The sequence below is a fragment of the Macrobrachium rosenbergii genome, chromosome 9 (assembly GCF_040412425.1).
Source record: "Macrobrachium rosenbergii isolate ZJJX-2024 chromosome 9, ASM4041242v1, whole genome shotgun sequence".
NCBI lineage: Eukaryota > Metazoa > Arthropoda > Malacostraca > Decapoda > Palaemonidae > Macrobrachium > Macrobrachium rosenbergii.
In genome coordinates, this window is record NC_089749.1 from 10,936,648 (window position 1) to 10,957,498 (window position 20,851).

At 35.8% G+C, this 20,851-nt stretch overlaps 1 protein-coding gene across 2 annotated transcripts; it reads left to right on the top strand.

Annotated features, from left to right (window-relative positions):
- Positions 1–742: 742 nt before the first annotated feature.
- On the top strand, positions 743–9,101 carry LOC136841460 (uncharacterized Golgi apparatus membrane protein-like protein CG5021). Of its 2 annotated transcripts, none has more exons than XM_067108407.1 (7): positions 743–949; positions 2,731–2,795; positions 3,796–3,950; positions 6,984–7,063; positions 7,255–7,380; positions 8,229–8,369; positions 8,872–9,101. In XM_067108407.1, the coding sequence occupies exons 1-7, from the start codon at positions 938–940 to the stop codon at positions 8,926–8,928; spliced, it is 636 nt and encodes a 211-aa protein (XP_066964508.1). In that variant the 5' UTR covers positions 743–937; the 3' UTR covers positions 8,929–9,101. The 2 variants fall into 2 exon arrangements, with proteins under 2 accessions (XP_066964508.1, XP_066964510.1); XM_067108409.1 differs by having other exon boundaries at positions 760–949; positions 7,267–7,380.
- The last annotated feature ends 11,750 nt before the right edge of the window (positions 9,102–20,851 follow it).

The following is a 20,851-nucleotide window of genomic DNA, read 5'->3' on the forward strand; positions in this document are numbered from 1 at the left end:
CAATATGCCTGAAGGATAACGGAGTTAAGCAGCAACTTGTCTTAAAAGTCTGTTTGCTTAGCAAAATATAGCGAATATTTTCATAAACAATCAGGCGAATGACCGTGATTCAGCTCTTCCCGCGACATATACTGAAGTTATTTCACGTCTAATGTTATTAGAAATAATGGTAAAGGATATCAATGCATGATTCAGAATATTATCACAGTAAAAGAACTGCTTGAGCACTATGATTGATCTTACTAAAATCTAGCATTTTAGTCTTGTGATAACTAACCGCTTGAATAAATAACAATGTCGATCTAGATTTTCCGTTAATAATGTTAGTAACGCATCAGTTTCGGAAAACATTAAATTCAGCCTTATTACTGTACTGACGTCTATATTTCCAAAAGGTGATACATGCGACCAAGTAAGAATCATTTGGATATAATTACGAAGGAAAAAAATAGAAAAGACGTAGTCTCCCGAGAAAAGCAAAATTTACGTTTTCTATCATTCAACATTTTGACGTTTCAGCTTGTAAGGTGCTTCTCGCTCGTAAATAGGAATGCGTTTCGTGTGACGAACATGACTAAAGAACAATATATTGTTAATATTGATATAAATAAAGAAAAAAATGAAAGATTACTTGTATAAGAACGAGTTTTAAATCCACAAATATCTGAATACAATCAAATATCCCTGTTTTGATTAAATGTTTCTCATAGAAAACGGTCTCGTGAATATACTTACGTCGAATAGAACGCAACCGCGTTTGCCACATCACAGACAGATCCAGATAACAACAACAACACTTGTCTCTGTTGACGTTTGTCGTCAGGGTTAACAGTCGTATGTGTACGTGGTAAGAGGTCCTGCGAAAAAGAGGCTCGAAAGTCAGAAAAATTAATATATTCCCCGGTCTGTGTATGGGTTCTACGAAGAGACATTGATCATGGAAACTGGTGTAAGTATACGTAAGCATCTTGTCTGGCCTACTGTAGGCTAGGCCAGATTAGCGTACCGCAGGTGTGTAGGCCATTTTAAACTGAGGGTAACCTTAGTGTTATGAATATTTTAGAACTATATTGAAAGCTTAGGCCAGTAGGCTAAGCTACTTCAAGGTGTGTAGGCTACAGGTCAAAGAGAAGGATAATTTGCCAGCTTTGGTTACGGTAAGGGGTAAAACTGAAGAGTACTACCGCGCCCATCTAGGGTCGGTAACTACCAGTTTACTTGGGAGCCATATTTGCAACAACAAGCCCCTTGGGGGTTAACGTAGAAACATAAAAGACGGTGAATATCATAAACATAAGTAAAAGATGTAAGCATAAATGAAATCATAAACAAAGAGGCGGTAAATATTCGGGTCGGGAACTGGCAGAAATCAGGCTGCGGTAGTAGTCTTAAGTTTTATCCAGTAGGGTAGTAGTGGGGGTAATAACTCAAGAACACTTATCACCCCCCTCTAGGTTCGGTAGATACCAGTTTACGTGCAAAATGGGAGCCATGTTTAATACAACCTCCAAGGAAGTGAATGTAAAAACATAAACAAAAGACAGTAACTATCATAAGCATAAACAAAACAAAGGCTAAACCAAAGGAGGTAGATATCCTGGTCAGTGACTGGTAGGAACCAGGCCGCAATAGTAGTCTTCAGTTTTACCACCACTGGCTAGGCAGACTTCAGCCTACCCAGTTCTCAGGAAAAGCTTAATAGGATGTCATAGGGTAGGTTACTTTATACCATTGTTTGACTGGCTCAGGTAGAGTTCTTGCCGATCATGCCTACTACAGAAATACCTACTAGGCCTACAGTAGCCCTGTCCCCTTACTTATTTTTGCTGAAAATTAAGATACGGAATGAAGGCATTACTAGCAGTAGTTTGTGATACACGTATGCGGATGAAAATAATTCGCAAAGAGGATTTTCTGTTTGAAGTGATGAAAGTTATTAACTCTTTTAAGATTATGTAAGTCATTTTGTTAAAATGTAATTTAAAGTTCACAAGCAAAATTATTGTCAGATAGTTGGTGATAAAAATAACTATATGTTGCACTTAAGGAATATGTGTTGGCTGGTCAAGGCTACTTAGATCAATTTGAGTGGAAGCTGATGGAATATTTATACATTTGTAAAGTGGTGACTATTTTAGAAGGAAGTTGCTTCTTAGGGTTTGCTCTACCATTCACAGGTCTTGTATTCAATATGATAGGCATTTTCATCAGCATTAATCTTTTCATTGGCAAACATGTGAAAATGGTATGTACTTTCACTGTAAAATTTACTGATTCATGTTTATATTATGTTCAAATGAGGTAGCTCCGTAGGATAACTAATTTTGCTGATCACCTTTGTGAAAGTAACAAATGTGAAAGATATATAGTATTTCTTTAATACAATATAACTCCCTGGTTGATTGAAGGAGTAATTGATCTTCATTTAGAATATCAGGGTTAAGGAAAAGCTTAAATTGCTTTTAACAAATACTGTATGGTGTGCATATCATTCACAGGAGTAGCCCAGATAGTTACTGTGACAGCTAACTTCACATGAATTGAAAAACTTACTCCTTATCCATTACTGTAATGTTACCAACTGAACAGATGAATCCATTGTTCAGTTCATCCTTCTGATATACTCTACAAATGGCTTGTAATGAATTGTTCAAAGAATTGAGGGTTAGCTTCTAGTAAAATCTTTTAACCACAACTTTCTAAAATTGATGATCACTTTTTTTTTTGCAGACTCCACTTTTAGAAAATGAACCCCTCGGATTTGGGGAAGAAGATGAACCAAAAGGAAAGCTCAAGTAAGTATTATCTTTTACAAACTCTGATTACATTAGCTTATAGTGTAACGGGAAAAACATCCTCAGTTTGGAAATTTCTTAAGGTATTTGTGTTATTCCAATGTAAAATATGATTTCATAACCAAGTCATTGATTACACAAGACACCTGTATTCTATACTACTGCTATTAATACTGTGGCTTTATCTTGCATTACTTGTGCTGTCTAACATACATCTCTTTCATGCACCACCTAAGCATCTCTAAAGAACCTCCATTCAGATTTTTGGGTTTTCCTCCAAGTAGACGGCCTTCCTTCAGCTAGTGGTAATGGTGAGGCATTACCATTGGAGATTTCATTTCTAACTCAGTCACTTTCCTTTGTGCATAGATGCTATTCTTTGTACCATTTACATATACATAGGAATTTTTCAGAACCTTAACACTCCTTCCTCGCTCCCCTCCAGTTTGGTGAACATGTATTGTACAGTTTCATGATCAAAGCTTCAAACTGAATGAATTGGTAGTTGGTTGGACTTGCAATTACTCTAGAAGTATGCTTTAATAATTAATGCCTTGTGCTATCATGTAAAAAAAGTTACATAAAAAACCTTTTAATTATTTTTCCTGGCAGCAAAATGTACACATTGAATTTTTATTGGTTGTATGGTATTTGGAAAATGTTTTGTCATTTTTTATGTAACAAAATTAAGTTCAGCCAACAATATTTTCCAGACTACTTAGATATACAGTAAACTGTTGTACATGATGATATCTCGTTGGCCTATTGAATTAGTTGATAGGTGGCAAACATTAAGAATATGGAATCCCCATGTCATGTGAATTTATCTTGCTCATTTGCACAAGAAGCTTGATAATAAACTTTTACAAGAGAAAGTTATTTTCCCAGAGGCAGTTTTAAATTCCTCTTATAACCAATTTGTGTATACTACTGTATTGTTGGGTTTTAACCTTTGAACAGTCTTTATGTTATGTTTATTTTATATATTTTTCTATTGCAGACACCCACTTGTGACGATGTTTCATTTGCTTTTCCGAGTAACAGCACTTTTAGCTTATGAATTATGTGGGTTTTTCTCCAGTGGCTTCATTGGTTCTTTCATTGTCATCGTTGTACTGTTGTCTATGGACTTTTGGACAATCAAGAATATAACAGGTTGGTAGTTTATATACTCTGAGGAGGATTCTGTAAAGATCTTTCCTAGAAATTCTCTCAGATTAATCTGGAGATAAATATTAAATCCATTATTCATTTCATGAATAGCAAAGATGTATTTCATTGTGTTTTCTTCAATTTACTTTGGAACATTTATTATGTGATCAGAAGATCAGAGTTTTTGTTTTATAAGGTAAATTTATTTTATTTGTGAAGATACTTATACTGCACTGTTTTGTCTTAGAAATATAGACAAAGACCATCTTTGCTTTAATATTTAACATGTTTTTTAAAAGTACAAGTACATGTCAATAGGTGATAGGCAAAGAATTATGCTACAATTTCAGAACAATGTTTTTATTACATACATTTTTCACACTAACTCATTAATCATATATTGCCTCAACTTCCATGCTAGGAATCCCAGCAGGAAGCCTATACTGTGCATGCCCAGACCTGTATGATGTCAACAACTCCCTCATTCTTTCCTGCTCATTAGGTTTCAGGAAAGACTGTGGAGAGGAGAGTAGGCCACTTGAAATGTCTGATGTCTTTTTATGAAAAACCAATTAGTCATATATTGCCTGAGTCACAGTTTAGGAGAGAGGATAATATGAGGCAGGTCAGAGATGCCCTAAGTAGAGAAGGCAGAAGGCAAGTTACCCTAAGGAAAAAGGGTATCCAGGTAAGCTCAAGTGACGATCTTCGGGCAGAGGAATCTGGCTGTAAGGGTAAAACAGCAGTTTGTACTCCATGTACTCCATGAAAAAAAATGACAAGGTTGAACGGTCAGCAGTAACACAAGACCCAAATGCAGATACCCCAGGAAAGCCACACCTTTAGTGTGCCAGGAACACGAGGGATGAAATCAGGAAGGAGCCTCATCTTGTAAGATCAAGAGAAACCTGATGGAGCAAAAAGGAAATACAGTAATATTCCTTGAGGCCTGAGACATATGAAGACCCATGATTAGGAGGAGATGAGACAAAAAAAAAGTACAGACTGCTGAGGTACTGTGAACATAAACCCTGATCTCATATACTGTCATACAACAACTGAATTTTGGCCATTATATTTTAAGGTGAATGAAAAGCTAGTTAATGACCAGTGACAGAAGTATTAGATATCATCACATAGGGCATGGAGTTCACTGTTATGAACTGATGAAGACTGGGCCAGGAGAAAAATTGTTGTAGTGTTAAAACTAAAAGGTTGTCAGGCCTTTCAAACTTTACAACAGAGCCATATCCCAACTAGGAGGCTTTTCAGCTGACCTGGGAATAAACTTTATTCTCTCAGGAAATATATGTATCTCATATTGTTGTATTTCTTTACCCAGGTATTGTGCCCTCATAATCAGTTCAGGTCCAACTTCAGTGATATAATTGATTTTTCATAATCTTTGCTAGTTCACCTAGCATTCAGTCTTAGGCATCAGATAGTGTCCACTGGAACTTGTCCTCCACCTTACCCCTGACCTTTGGTTCTGATGTAAACCCAAGAGTGAAAGTTTGACAGGTTCAGCCCAGGAATTTGTGAAAAAAGACATCTTCCTGCTAAACCAGCTTCAGGGAAATCATAATTCTTGATGTTTTTACAAGGTGCACCTGCTTTAAGTCTTGATCTAAAATTGTAATCTTGGCTGGGTTTGCAGGAATAGTTAATTGTAAGATCAGGACATGATAGCATCTTTGCATCAGGTGTAACAGGTGCTTCCTTAATCTCAGGGGAAGGAGAATAATCCCTCTTGTTTATTGAAGGAGTTTGCATGTGTGGAAGAATGGGTTAAGACATCTCTTTCGAAGGAGGGATGAACTGATAGCTTGCTGCCTCTTGATTAAGTGTGAGTCATTTGTCTGTGATTTCCCTTGGCTTTCTTATAGGTCAGTAGTTTTCAACCTTTTTGTGCCCATGGCCCATTTTTAGCATCCCTAAATACTCATGGCCCACTGCCCTTCAGAATTGTGTAATGATGATAGTAGAATTATTATAAAACATTTTCAGAACACTTTATTAGTTTTCCATTTTTATTTATGGAATTATTTTTCGGAACACTTTATTAGTTATACATTTTCATTTATGAAAGAAAGCACTGGCCTGCATTTACTGTAACTGATTTTTCATTTTTTAAATACTATTTTGAAGATGTCCATGGCATGGGCCCCCCCCTCAGAACTGTCCATGGCCCACAGGTTGAAAACCACTGTAATATAGGTCTTTGTCCTTTACTTCAATATCTACAGTTTTTTTTTTTTTTTACCAGCTCTTCCTTATCTCTTCCTGTTACAAGTCCAAACTATCTCAGCCTCTGAGATCAGTATTTTTGACTTGCTGAACACAACATCTCTTCATATGATCTTCCTTTAGCTTTCTGGCCATGAATCTTTGCATCCTATGGTCACACTTTTTTCAAGTTAAGTATACCTTAGTTTACCAGACCACTGAGCTGATTAACAGCTCTCTAGGGCTGGCCTGAAGGATTAGACTTATTTTATGTGGCTAAGAACCAATTGGTTACTTAGCGACGGGACTTACAGCTTATTGTGGAATCCGAACCACATTATAGCGAGAAATGAATTTCTATCACCAGAAATAAATTCCTCTAACACTTCATCAGCCGGCCGGAGACTCGAACTCGGGCCTAGCGAGTGCTAGTCCACAGCTCTACCGACTCGCAAAATACACAAGATCGAGTGGGAGAACTCATTTAATTTCTTAACCACACGAAGGGAAAAGCTGACATAAAATGTTTATGATGAGATGTTGATTTTCTTAAAGTTGAGTTTCACATTGAACACAGAAATTTTGACCATCATGAAATATTTTGCCTTCAGATGTTATTGTTATGCTAGCTGACTGCACAGTGTCTCAGGAAACTGAAAAGCTGATTGAATCGTAAATTATTAGTACAGTATTTAATTTTATCATTTATGATTGACTGGTAGAAGGCAGGTAACTTTTTATTATATAATGATACTCATGTCTAGAAGCACTGTAAATTTCTACCATTCATTTTACCATGTTTTTCCTCAGGCCGCCTAATGGTGGGACTTCGATGGTGGAATTACATAGATGACGAAGGGCAGAGTCACTGGGTTTTTGAAGCTCGGAAGGTGAGACCCACTTAAAATTGTTTGTAACCCTAGGCTAATGTGAATGTGATGTCTTGATGTAATTTTTTTTAGTTTTAGTGATGTCACTTCTCTTAAGTACGCACGGTATATCCTTACAGTATTTGGCTTTAAAGCCGCGAGGTTTGTTTAGTGCGATACAATATCCATAACATGACTTTGCCTGATGCTAGGGTGGTCTTCAGGGTCGTGTGTCGCAGACGGAGGTGCGTGTCTTCTGGGCGTCCTTGGTGGCTTTCCCTATCATATGGGCGATACTCTTCCTAATTGCATTGTTTTCCTTCAACTTGAAATGGGCTGTAAGTATTTAAGTTTTTTTTTACTAACCTATGATTTATAGATAGTAAATTTTTCCTGTAGAATAGGTAGCTACAGTCATAATGGAGGCTTCAAATTTTGCCATTGTGTGCATGGCAAGTGCGATGCTTGTAAGTAAGGAATTCTCAAGGGAATATAGAAGACTTTGTACAAAATTATATACAGTACTGGATTTTTAGTTATATTCTTTCTTGAGTGTGTGTGTTTAGATACAGATTTTTTCTAATGTATTTATATGCTTCCAATATTCCCTTATTTTTTCTAATGTATTTATATGCTTCCAATATTCCCTTATATATAGAAAATAAATCACTATCCTTTACATATTGTCTCATGAGACAATTATTATTATTGTTATTACCATGACTTACATTTTTTCATATACATTAGTTTATTAGTTTATCTGTTTTTAAGTTAATTTCACCACTGGGAATATAAATGCCTAGCTGAGCATTTTTCTCATGCAACTAACAATTGTTTTATATCAGTTCATGTCAGCTCGCTCTAGCTTTTCCATATCATATGAAAGTGAATGAATTTATATTCATATTCTGTACTCTTTATTTGATGGTGAAAGCTTGGAATTTCATCAATGATGGATCATCCTTTTGCTATGAACACAATATATAGTAATGAGACTGTTTTTGTTTGCATTTCGTTTCTTGCAGTTTCATAGTTTTGCAATGTACTGTGTAGCCTGACATCCTGGTATTTTCCAGTATAGTACTGTCATCCATTGTTATTTATAGTAGTGATGAGCTAGTTTTATCTTTATCATTATATGGTAAACATCATTCACTGGTAACTGATACTCTTGTTCATTTTTCAGATGGTGGTGTTAATTGCCTTAACACTTAGTGGCAGCAACTTGTACGGATATGTCCGCTGTAAATTAGGCAAATCAGATAGCATTACACAATCTATTAAGAACATGGCTAGTGGAATTGTGCAAAAGCAGATGATGAGCAATGTAAGTACAGGATATCCTCTTGCTTTGATACAAATTAGGTAATGCATGAACTTTTAATTCAGAGTATCAGGTTAGGGAGCCATAGCTCCTGCAAAGGGGAGGTGTCCCTATCATGTACAGTCCTCTGTTATTTTATGTTAACTATTCAGTATACATAATATGGAGCATACTAAGTTCAGTCATTGACTCTGTGATATCTGTCCAGTACAAGGAGACACCATCATGCACTGTCTAGTTATCATATAACTCTTATAAACTTTTGGTGTGCCTTGCCTTTCATCTCATGTTATCCAACCCTAGTTGAACTCATATCTAACATAGATGAACTCATTATCTAACCCTAGATGAAATCAGTACTGCATATTACTGTACTCCTGTTCGTAGGAGTGTCTACGTTTGCAGAGAACATTATTTTAATATTCATATGGTCATAATCCTCTTGACTTGCTTATATTTATTACTGGATTCCACTGTCACTAATGGCACTTTGTTGATGTTTCAGGTTGCCAACATGTTTACACGTGCTCCACCAGCAACAAACCCAAGCAGCACAGTGTGATGTTTAAGGGAGAATTCTTAGATGCTCTTTTAAAGATGTGTTATCAGTATATTGCTTTTATTTGATATGTGATACAATACACTATTGATGGAATGTGTGGTTATGATGTACGCTTCATTGAATGTTTATGGATACCTAATTTTAAGCATCATTAATAAATAATGTAAACTTTGCATGCAGTCTTTTCTTTTTGAAGAGCAGACCAGAAACATCTGAACTTAATGGTTGGTGAGTACAAAAAAAGCTCCTTTGATTATTCCTCTACCAATTCCTCTTGTTTTTTCATATGAACCCATGCAATACAGTAATGGGGTCTATGGGCAGGTTTTGAATTGTGATGTCACGTTTATCTGTTGTTATTTTCTAACTAGTCTGTCATGGGTATGATGCTTACTTCAAGGCATTGTGTTATTAAATGTAGGACTTATCAGGTAATGCACATGACATGAATTTTTCACAAAACTTCTTTTCATATGAATGACGTCGTGTTGTTATTTTCGTTGCAATTTCATTGCCACGATATGGCACAGGTGTATGAAGATGTTTTATACAAATCATAATATTGACAAAAAACACTTTGGTTTAGGATTATTTTCTGTTGTGATTCTATAGATGATGTGTCAAACTGTTTAGAAATATGGGAAGAAAAGATACTGTATTCTATTGCGATGTTTTGTAACTTTTGAACGAAATGGATTCTAGTTCGAAATTTTTGTATACTGTTTGATTACTTGTTATAAATTTTGACAAAACCAACTGTAAAATTTAAGATCAATAAGCAGAAAACTTATCATTCAAACAATGTCACAGAGAAATACAAACAGTTCATACATTGTTGGTCTGGTGAGAGCTGGATGCTCTGTTTTCATCAAGCTTTCCCATGAACAGTCCATTAGCTTTTTGCATAAAGAAACTGTGCCTTACTCCTGAAGAGTACTGTATTGTTGGTCCTTGACCTAAAGAACCAAGTTATGGACAGGATAGAAGACAAATCGAAAACCAGTGATTACCATCTTCCAAACCTTGGAGGAAGGTACCATTACAATGTGACTTGCCTATCTGACTGTACATGGCATGAATGTTTACAGCATCTCCTCAATCCCAAGTTCATTCCTTTTTGCCATTTGCTCCTCATATGTTCCCCTGGGTATCTTTTCAGTCAACCTGCATTAAGTTCACCATGTTCGAATTTCAGCTATCATTTAGGAACATACTTCAGGTAAGCCTATGAGAGTTTAACAGGGTAACTTTGTGGTCTCGCGAAGTCACCTTATAATAATGGTGATAATAATCTTGATCGAACATTCCTGCCTTAAAACAGTTGCTTATCATATATACATCCTTGTACAAATAAATCTAATATATAGAGGAATATTTATACACTAAACTTGTTAGCAGTGAGAAATAGAGATTGTGTGCGTAGTCTCACTATGACTGTTGGCAAAGCACAAGCATGAATTTTGCCTTCTGTTGTGAGTAAATAAATCTACTCCATCTGTTACCTTGAATGATAAGCCTATATAGTAAAATTTTCAGTTCACTGCAAGTTACATCAAACATTCATTTGACTGATAGCGCTGAGTGACTACCAGTTCCAGTTTCTGGCCACTGGCCAAAGTCAGTCACAGTGCAATGCCATAGGTGGTTGTTTATCAACTTTTAATTTGTACTGAAGTACGGTGCCCAATAAATTTTGTGAATACCGGAGAAAAATTAAATATAAAGGAAACTATTAATTTATTGATAGCAGTGAGTAACAACAGTAACTGTGAGTCTAAAAATGAGCAAATCATATTAAAGGATACATTATATTTACAGTATAATTACACATATGTGTATTATTTAAAATACAAATATGTGTGTGGAATAATCGTATAAGGACATTAATATGGACATGTATAATTGTGGAAACTAATGATGGCATTCAATTTGGAGAAAGGTAAGTAAACGAGTTTTAGACAGGTATAACTAGCTGTTAGAATGAACAGTTTTAATTTCACTGAAAAAATTGTGAGGACTGGTAGCAGCAAGAACCATGAGAAACGTACTAAGGCAAATCAATTTTGAAGAGGGAAAAGGCCTTGATAAGTAAGTGATGATATTCATCGCAGCGGGAAGCCACTCCTTATATCCCACAATGGTGCATTTAAGGAAGAAAACATTATGGTTTTCATTGAAAACTGTCCTTATGAAACAAGTTTGGGGTCTGTGAGGTGTGGTTGATAACACATTTATACTAATGATGTCTGACTAGGTGCTTGGTATTTAATTATTAAAACTTAAGAGCGTAGAAATCAGTTAATTTGGTATCACTCTGAGCCTGGAGACTCGAGGATTACATAAAGGGGAAGTGAATGTAAGTTCTTGGACTATCTTTGGCAGAAGAATTTCTCTGACAGCATACAGTGTGTTGAGTGGCTTCCACCTTTAAAGAATGTAGAGTACATAAACACAGTGTAAGTATAGGAAGCCCCAAACAAGTAAGTCTAATTCAAGAGTATATTTATTCATGTATAAACAAATGTTTTAGTAGAAGGCCTTAATCTCCATTTAAAGTGACTTGTGGTGCTTAGTTTTGTAACAACTCTCATTCAGTAGACTTTTCCATATCTCATTTCAGTACCATAACAAGTCTAGTTATATAGTCTTAGTGATGTACTATGCACCATAGTATACTAAACCAGCGTTTCGAATCTAGAGGTATGCTCTTTGCTTTCATTAAGGATGGCTCTCATCAGACTTTAAATATTCTCTTTGCTCTGCAGCAAATCGTGATAAAATAACAAATACTATTTAATCCTTTTTAAAGTGCTTCAAAATCCTAATGGTTCCCAAGTTCGTACTTTTTTTTTTTTTAAATTGATTGTATTTTTGTTTTGTCTCGTTTTCGGGATCTGCCATCATAAAAAAAAATACAAAACTCATATTTCGTGGTTTTGTGAAATTATGAATATGAATCAGGAAGTAATAAAGTGGCATATTTAAGATAAATTGAAAATTAAACATGAAACAAAAGTTATTCATCTGACAGAACACCGAAACGCAGCTGTCACTAGAAATACGCTGTCTTCAAAAAGTTCTAATTTTTTTTCTCTGGGGGTCTTGAAATTATTTAATTTTCCGTCTTGTCGACACATACGTAAAACAAACTACATACAGTATTTATCATGGAAAAGATGCATTTCACCTACAGTAAACATATAAAAGACTATGATTTTTATAGGTTTGAATTTGCAGTCCCAATTTTTACTTTTTTTTTTTTTTTGAATTTTTTAGCAGGTCATGTCAAAATAAGGGCCTGAGGGGAAGGTTAACATTTTAATTGTATGAAATACTTTGTACAGGTTTATTTTTAAGGAATTTCAAGGATTTTACAGGTGAAAATGTTTAGGCAAATGGAATAAACGAGTGAAAATCCAAGATTTTTACCCAATAGGTGATGACCACCAAAACAAAATATACTGTAGATGGCGCCACTTGTCTCACAAGGACGCCAAACAAAGAAATTCAAGGACTGAAATGTTTGACTTCCTCGTTCATGCGTCCTTGTTTGTCTTCCGTAAGTGATGTGGGCCTCAGTCACTGAGGACGGGGTTATTTGTTGATGACTTTCTGACTGTGATGTGTTTTGAAGACGAGGAATCGGAAGTAAGTTCCTGTTTTCGGTTTTTAAGGTTTTGTAATTTCTATACTTGAAGAAATTTTCCTTTTTGTTGGTTATGAAGTCCATAAGTTGTGCAGTATTCATCCATTGGGACTGTCACTAGTGCTAGTGGGTTTATTGAATAAACTTTCCTGTGGAATTTATCCAATGTAGTTTTTCTATCGTGTTAGGATGTCAGGCTTGAACTTCGATGTAAGATGGCAGTCTCAAGTCAAGGGGTTTTACTATTTTCTGCTGTTTGGCTGCGGCAGATGTTTGGCTAATGTTAAAGGATAGTGGTAGGTTAAATTATACTCGGAAGATGGTTAAATAAAATTTGGTATTCCATGTGAACATTAAGATTTTAGGCAGTATGTACTTGGAAATGGTTTTGCCAATAAAATTTTATAGAAGCCCCCTTATTTATGCCTTTTTGTGTAACTTTATACTTATATTTGGGTTATACTTTAGTGCATGACTGCTGAATTTGGGCGTGGGAACTGTAGTACAAAGATTTAATTGCGCTCGTGAGCGAACTTTTAAGATCATAATTGAGTTTAATTTGGGGCAAAAATCATGAGTTAAGAACAGGGAAACTACATTTTTTTTTTTCAATTCGAACTGGGGCACTGGCTTTTTAAATTACCTGCTCTTTGATGTATCGTTGGATCGTAATGAAGCAAATTAGATACTGGTTTCATTTAGTGATATATTTTAAATGGCTTAACGTTGTTACTTTGAATTTTTAAAAGCATTGTAAGCTCGTTTGAGTGCATGGAAAAATTTTATTGGTACCCTAGCGGTATTGGAACTTGAACCTAACCGTGGAAAAGTTGTCCCTGCGTAGTGTTGGTACATTACCCTTTCAGTGAAAGCTAGTTCACTGGCTAAAGTTTTTAATAGCCTTGAAGGTTTTATGCTGAATGGAGTTCGTTTGAAACGAGTATACGGGGAAGACTCGTTAAGAAAACCCTCGCTCTAAAGGCGTCAGTTTAGCTCGACCATGGGAGTCTGTTAATGGAATATATGGAAAGCCTTCTTGAACTTCAACCTTTTTCCCTGCAAATAACGCTTAGATGAGTTTCTATATGTACGTGAAACCTACGGTAATGTGTAAACTATTGTAGGTGTTAAGGATATATCAAATATTTCCTAATTGAATGAGTAAATTCTATGCGACTTTGCTCAGAATGAAATTGTAGATAATACTATGGGTTTCTAAAATTTTACTGCCGAGAATCCTTAGGCTTAACAAAAGCTTGATAAATTAGGCTTAACAAAGCCTGGTGATGATAAATTAGGCTTAAAAGCCCGGTGATGATAAATTAGGCTTAACAAAAGCCCGGTGATGATAAATTAGGCTTAACAAAAGCCCGGTGATGATAAATTAGGCTTAACAAAAGCCTGGTGATGGTAAATTAGGCTTAACAAAAGCCTGGTGATGGTAAATTAGGCTTAACAAAAGCCTGGTGATGGTAAATTAGGCTTAACAAAAGCCTGGTGATGGTAAATTAGGCTTGACAAAAGCCTGGTGGTGATAAATTAGGCTTGACAAAAGCCTGGCGGTGATAAATTAGGCTTGACAAAAGCCTGGCGGTGATAAATTAGGCTTGACAAAAGCCTGGCGGTGATAAATTAGGCTAGACAAAAGCCTGGTGATGGTAAATTAGGCTTAACAAAAGCCTGGTGATGGTAAATTAGGCTTAACAAAAGCCTGGTGATGGTAAATTAGGCTTAACAAAAGCCTGGTGATGGTAAATAAGGCTTAACAAAAGCCTGGTGATGGTAAATAAGGCAACAAAGCCTGGTGATGGTAAATAAGGCTTAACAAAAGCCTGGTGATGGTAAATAAGGCTTAACAAAAGCCTGGTGATGGTAAATAAGGCTTAACAAAAGCCTGGTGATGGTAAATAAGGCTTAACAAAAGCCTGGTGATGGTAAATTAGGCTGAACAAAAGCCTGGTGATGGTAAATTAGGCTTAACAAAAGCCTGGTGATGGTAAATTAGGCTTAACAAAAGCCTGGTGACGGTAAATTAGGCTTAACAAAAGCCTGGTGACGGTAAATTAGGCTTAACAAAAGCCTGGTGACGGTAAATTAGGCTTAACAAAAGCCTGGTGATGGTAAATTAGGCTTAACAAAAGCCTGGTGATAAACTAGCTTTCATATCAGCTTGACTTTGGCTTTAGCAAGAGCTTTTTGATAAATTAGCATTTCTAGTAGTATGGCACCCAGGGGCATTCCTGTATTCCATATTCCTTTTAAATGCACATCTTTTATCAGATTGAAAACTAGGTACTTTAGTTTGTCTGAAAATTTGTTGAATGTCTATTTAGTGTATCTGGTCGTATTCTCCACGTGGCATCGTTTTTAAATTAGTTTTAATTTTTTGTCTATTTGACGTCTTAGCGGTTACGTCTTAGCAAGGTGAAAATGTCAACAGATATGAATGTGAAATTGGTAGACAAACTTAGCAGACAAACTTAGCAACGGGTGAAGTAAACTGAATCCACTGCCCCAACGAAATTGTTACTAAACTTGTCTGCCGGTTTTTTGTATGAAGATTTGTTTAAAAGTAGCTTGAGCCGCAAGTGAAAGTAGTTCATCAGTATTTCAAGCTCTGTTGGGAGGTAAGATTTTGGCGGCATTAACCATGAAAGTTAATTTGTATTGTAGCGCAAAAATTTCTTAGGATTCAAGGCTTAAAAAGATGTTCACGAATACTCTATTTGCAACGATATTCCATGCTTAGACGTGTCTTGATAATCCATTATTCGGTACACAGGATAAAGGTATAATATCGTGCTTAATTGCAGAGTAGAAAGTGCCGCCAAATGACGTAACGTAGGATTTAAAGTTTTAAGGATTAATTCTTGGAGCTTTTTCTATTGTACGTCTATATTTGGCGTGTTGGTTTGGTTAATTGACTTCGAATTTTTGCTGATTTTGCAGTAGCTTGCCATAAACGTAAGATGGTATGGCATAAATAAAAATTTTCGTGTAAATTGTTGATCTGAATCAATGTACTAGTTAACATGAGTCATCAGAATAGGCACAGTAAAAGATAGCTAAATAGAAAGTGTACTGTAAATGGAATAAAGGATTTGACGATTCAGAAGTAACACGTAGATTGGGTAGTGTCTTCCACTGCATAAATAACTGATTGATATGGCTAGAGATCCTTTTCATGATACTTTTTCGTAAAATATTCATTGGTATGTTAATGCTTAGTGCACTAAATTATAAATCCATAAAATACTTTTCATAGACGTATTGAATTCTTGAATGTAAACAAAAATGGTAGTTTTTATGAAGTTCCAGGTTTATTAGTAGATGCAACCAAGTAAAGATAAAATTTTATTTCTACAGGTTGGCGAACCTCCTTTTGTGAAGCCCTGGTTAGGAGATGAAGTCTTCAGGACACTTGTAAAATAGAAAATGGACCCTTCTACCTCTGGCACACTCAAGTCTAATGCTGTCTGAAGCTGCAGATATCATGGCTGACGATAACGGAGTGAAGGCTTTCATTAAGAATGGGTTTCTTTGAAATCATGACTGCAATTAAATTGAGTTGAAGCAATCAGATTAGAGGCTTAAACGTATTCCTGTGAGATTTCTCTGCTGGAGTCACGAAGGACAAAATGGTGAGTGGACAATGCTGCACTGGATACTACGTGATTGCAATTTAAATCACGCAGGTTAGACTAAATGAGTGAAGTTACTTTGATAAATCTTAGTTTACGTTTAGTGAAGCTTTATCTTGCACCTAATTAGTCAAGATTGACTATGGACAACTTTTAAATTAAACGGAGTTCACTTGCACCAACAACAACTATAGTTGAAAGTGACGATTGGGTGGGTGAGTTAGACTTGTAAGGCAATTATCTCGAGTGGGTTTCAGTTGTAGAAAACTATTGATTTTAGACTCCCTATTTAATATTAATGGCACTTCAGTATTTTTGCGTCTAGATCTAGTTTAGCTTATTTAGGTCTTTAATGCTTTAATTTGGCTGAATTTTTTGTACTAAAGTTATAAGTACATGATTTCAAATTGGTATGTTAGTGAAGTAACGTAACTATGGACACTACTGTAGGTAGTGGCAACTTTTATTTTAACTATTTGGCGCTTCGGTATATTTTTAAAGCATAATTTAGGTAATTACAGGTTAATTCAGTAGATACTTATATCCCCACTGGGTGAATTAGTTTTAGACTACAGGTCAATTAAGTAGATACTGATATTCCCACTGGGTGAAATCTAAGTCTACAATTTTTCGCTTGCAGGTGGATGCGAACATCGGTTCAGCTTGAAAGATTTATTGATCTGCACCAGCGTAATTACCACGAGGATTCAAACTTCATAAACCTTCAAATCCACTTAACAAGAGGCATGTGATCTATAGCGTCAACACAAGTTTCAACATCATCATTCAGTGATGAAAACAGTTCAAGAAGTGAGGATGCACTTCCTGATTTTGGCACATTTAGTTTTAAGTCTGAATGTAACTCAGCTTGTACTATTCCTGTCCTGCTTGTATACCGAATGGTACGTGGATTGATTTACTACTACAGTTCTTAAAACTGATTTTAAATATTGAGTGCAGAATGGTTTATATGGCTCATTCAGCTTAAGGTAACTGTTGCCTTTAAAAGTAATGTAGGGTTGCACATGAAATGTCTTGATACAAAAACTCGGGACTGATTCAGCTAGCAGTACAGTGTATCGTAGCTCTTGAATAGTAACGTTTTCCAGCTGTTAGGCAACAGTTTTTGTTAAATGTGTAAGCTTATGCTTGTCACTGTTAATTTCCTTTATACATAACAGTTGGGAAAGCATTTTTCTGCTGGTAACTTACGTAGTTCCGGAATTATTGGTTAGGAACTGTGATAGCTAGACGAGTAAACAAGGAATCTTTGAGTATACGATTTTGTTTAATCGTGCAGGCAGTTTATTTTTGGCTTGGGAGGGGATTAAATAGCTGTGATGGATAGGTGATCTAAGGAAGTTTTAGATTTACCATCTATTTTGGTCTTAGAGAAAAGGTTTAGGTGTCCATGTATTAGTCAAACATTTTTTCTTTGCAAAAGAATTGAGAAGGAAGATTTTGCATCTAAAGTAATTCTATGGTTACTGATTTACAGTATAGGCCAGTTTTCAGTTCACTTGGGAGGTAAGGGTTACTTTTTCTACAAATTTGGCGTTCTGTTCATTGGTTTATATACAGTACCATATTTTCTGACTTTAGTTAGACGTATTTTTACAAAATATCCTGAAGTTAGAATTTTGTTTCAGATCTTGATTTGAGCACCTATAGTATTGGTTGGTATAAAATGGGTTAAATGGTGGTTAATCTAATTTACTCAAAATTTTGCGTTATATGTAACTAATGCTAAATGTGAAGGCGTTAGTATGGTTTGTATGAGTATATACCTTATTTCAATGACGTTCTCAATTGCCATGAGCTGTGTACTTAAGCAGTGCGTATTTTCTTTAGGTGGGATTTTAAATGCATAGCCCTTCCTAAAGGATAGTTTTGAGATTGAGGGGTTTCCCAAGGTGTCTTGAATTTCTACGCTTTCTAATTCATTGGCACCTGACCTCCCACAAGAGGGACCTGCAAGGTTCTGAAAGGCTTAACTCTGCTGTTATTTGATTTTCTTGTTCCTGGAATAAAGGGTCAGAGATACCCAATATTGTATTTTGTTGTACTGTGGGTTCTAGTCAGTCTTGAATTTTACTTGGCCAAAAATTGGTAGGTGTGCGAGAATCGTGTAGTTGACTTATTGGTTTAGTTTGTGTAGGCATTTTGAATGTGCAGGAATCTGATTGGTTCTGTCCGCTTATGTATATGGTTCTTAGTTGATTTGCAGGATTTTTGTAAAGTTTCTGTTGCTGGATTTTGGTCTTAGAGAAAAGGTTTAGGTGTCCATGTATTAGTCAAACATTTTTTTCTTTGCAAAAGAATTGAGAAGGAAGATTTTGCATCTAAAGTAATTCTATGGTTACTGATTCAAACATTTTTTTCTTTGCAAAAGAATTGAGAAGGAAGATTTTGCATCTAAAGTAATTCTATGGTTACTGATTTACAGTATAGGCCAGTTTTCAGTTCACTAGGGAGGGGTTACTTTTCTACAAATTTGGCGTTCTGTTCATTGGTTTATATACAGTACCATATTTTTTCTGACTTTTAGTTAGACGTATTTTTACATAATATCCTGAAGTTAGAATTTAGTTTCAGATCTTGATTTGAGCACCTATAGTATAATTGGTTCGTATAAAATGGGTTAAATGGTGGTTGATCTAATTTATTCAAAATTTGCGTTGTATATAACTAATGCTAAATGTATGGTTTGTATGAGTATATACCTTAATTACTTCAATGACATTCTCAATTGCCATGAGCTGTGTACGTAAGCAGTGCGTATTTTCCTCTTTAGGCTGGGACTTTAAATGCATAGCCCTTCCTAAAGGATAGTTTTTGAGATTGAGGGTTTCCCAAGGTGTCTTGAATTTCTACGCTTAATTTCATTGGCACCTGACCTCCTAAGAGGGACCTGCAAGGTTCTGAAAGGCTTAACTCTGCTGTTATTTGATTTTCTTGTTCCTGGAATAAAGGGTCAGAGATACCCAATATTGTATTTTGTTGTACTGTGTTCTAGTCAGTCTTGAATTTTACTTGGCCAAAAATTGGTAGGTGTGCAAGAATCGATGTAGTTGACTTATTGGTTTAGTTTGTGTAGGCATTTTGAATGTGCAGGAATCTGATTGGTTCTGTCCGCTTATGTATATGGTTCTTAGTTGATTTGCAGGATTTTTGTAAAGTTTATGTTGCTGGATTTGTTAATGGCTGTGCATAAATTTGCAACATCGAATAACTGGAGTATTCAAGTATCCGTACTAGGAAGGCCTGTAAAGAGTAAATTGCTTCAAAGCTATAAATTGCTTCAAAGCTAGAGCTACTTAGTATGAAGTCTTCATTATACTTTGTAACTGACCATGTAGCAATAAAAATTGTAATAAAGATTGAAAATTTTTGTCAACCATTTTAGATTCATTAGAAGGTATTGTTTTTCCATTATGAAATCAAAATTCTCAAATTTAACTAGCATAGCCTCCTATACTGAGAAAGTGGTACAGAGGTTTTCAATATCCTGAAACGACATTAAGGCATTCTTACGACGAATAATTTGAAAGATTTGACCGGAGGACTACAAATTGCCATAAGTCCTTGCCATTGGAAATTAAACTGAAAATTACCTTGTTCTGAAAGTGAAAATGAACACCTATAAAGTCTAATCTAATCAAAGTAACATTAAAATGACTAGTAGCTATAGCTGTCAACTTATCTGTTTTAAGCTCTTGAAAATTGCCAGACATAATACAGGCGGATTGAGGGAAAACTGTTAAGGGCAATGAACTTGACCCAAGGTCTATAAATCAAAATACCTGGAGGATGTATACCTTCGAGCTTAGGTCCATGAATAGGAAAGGTTAACAGCTATTATTTTTTAGGGACTGGATTTGGAAGTTAGAAAGTAGCTTAGTAAAAGGACACTACAGGAGGTCCCGAGGTGATCAGTCCTTTCTAGATTTGTCCTCGCAGGGAAAGTGTAAATGAGGTAAGAGATGGCAGTTTTGACTCTTGGTATCTAAAATTCTTGCCTATAGGGACCACGATGGACAATCTCCCAAAACCAGCTCTCAAACAAAGCCTTAAATTTTATTGCTTGCTACTTTACTAATTATTACGATTCAGTTTCTCTTCCTTCCAAAACTATCAGAAGTGGAATTCTGGGGAGCAAGTTGGGATGGTAAGGAGTAGGAGTAGATAGCTAATCTTCGAGTTTAGACCTGAGTTCAGGTACTCATTTTTTAAAGATACTATAATTTTTCTCTGGAAACTTGGAAGGTCTGGAAGGTTGTCTGGAAGCTTGGGAGGTTGTGCAGATGTTGGTTTATAATGCAGTGATAACGATAGAGGTTTTATATTGTCACTGGTATTGAGGAGATTGAAACGTGTGGTCTTAATTGACCTATTGGCCCGTATGTTGAAAGGAAACTACTGTATTACAGATTTGTTGGTCGTTACCAAGGTCTTTGTAGTTGTCAATGGTCTGTTCGCAACAGGACAACCTGGTCCTTAGTCCTTCGTTTGCTAACAGAGAAACACTTATTGGTCTGTTGTTGAGGAAATAATTGTAAATGTCAGTAGTCACTCGTAAGAAAAATCTGTAGTGTTCGGTTGGGACAGCAAAATGAAGTTGGACGATTCTTTTAAT

Coding starts and splice junctions, on each gene's coding strand:
- LOC136841460 (XM_067108407.1), top strand. Junction 2,796..3,795: donor GAACCAAAAGGAAAGCTCAA/GTAAGTATTATC, acceptor TTTCTATTGCAG/ACACCCACTTGTGACGATGT. Junction 7,064..7,254: donor GGGTTTTTGAAGCTCGGAAG/GTGAGACCCACT, acceptor GCCTGATGCTAG/GGTGGTCTTCAGGGTCGTGT.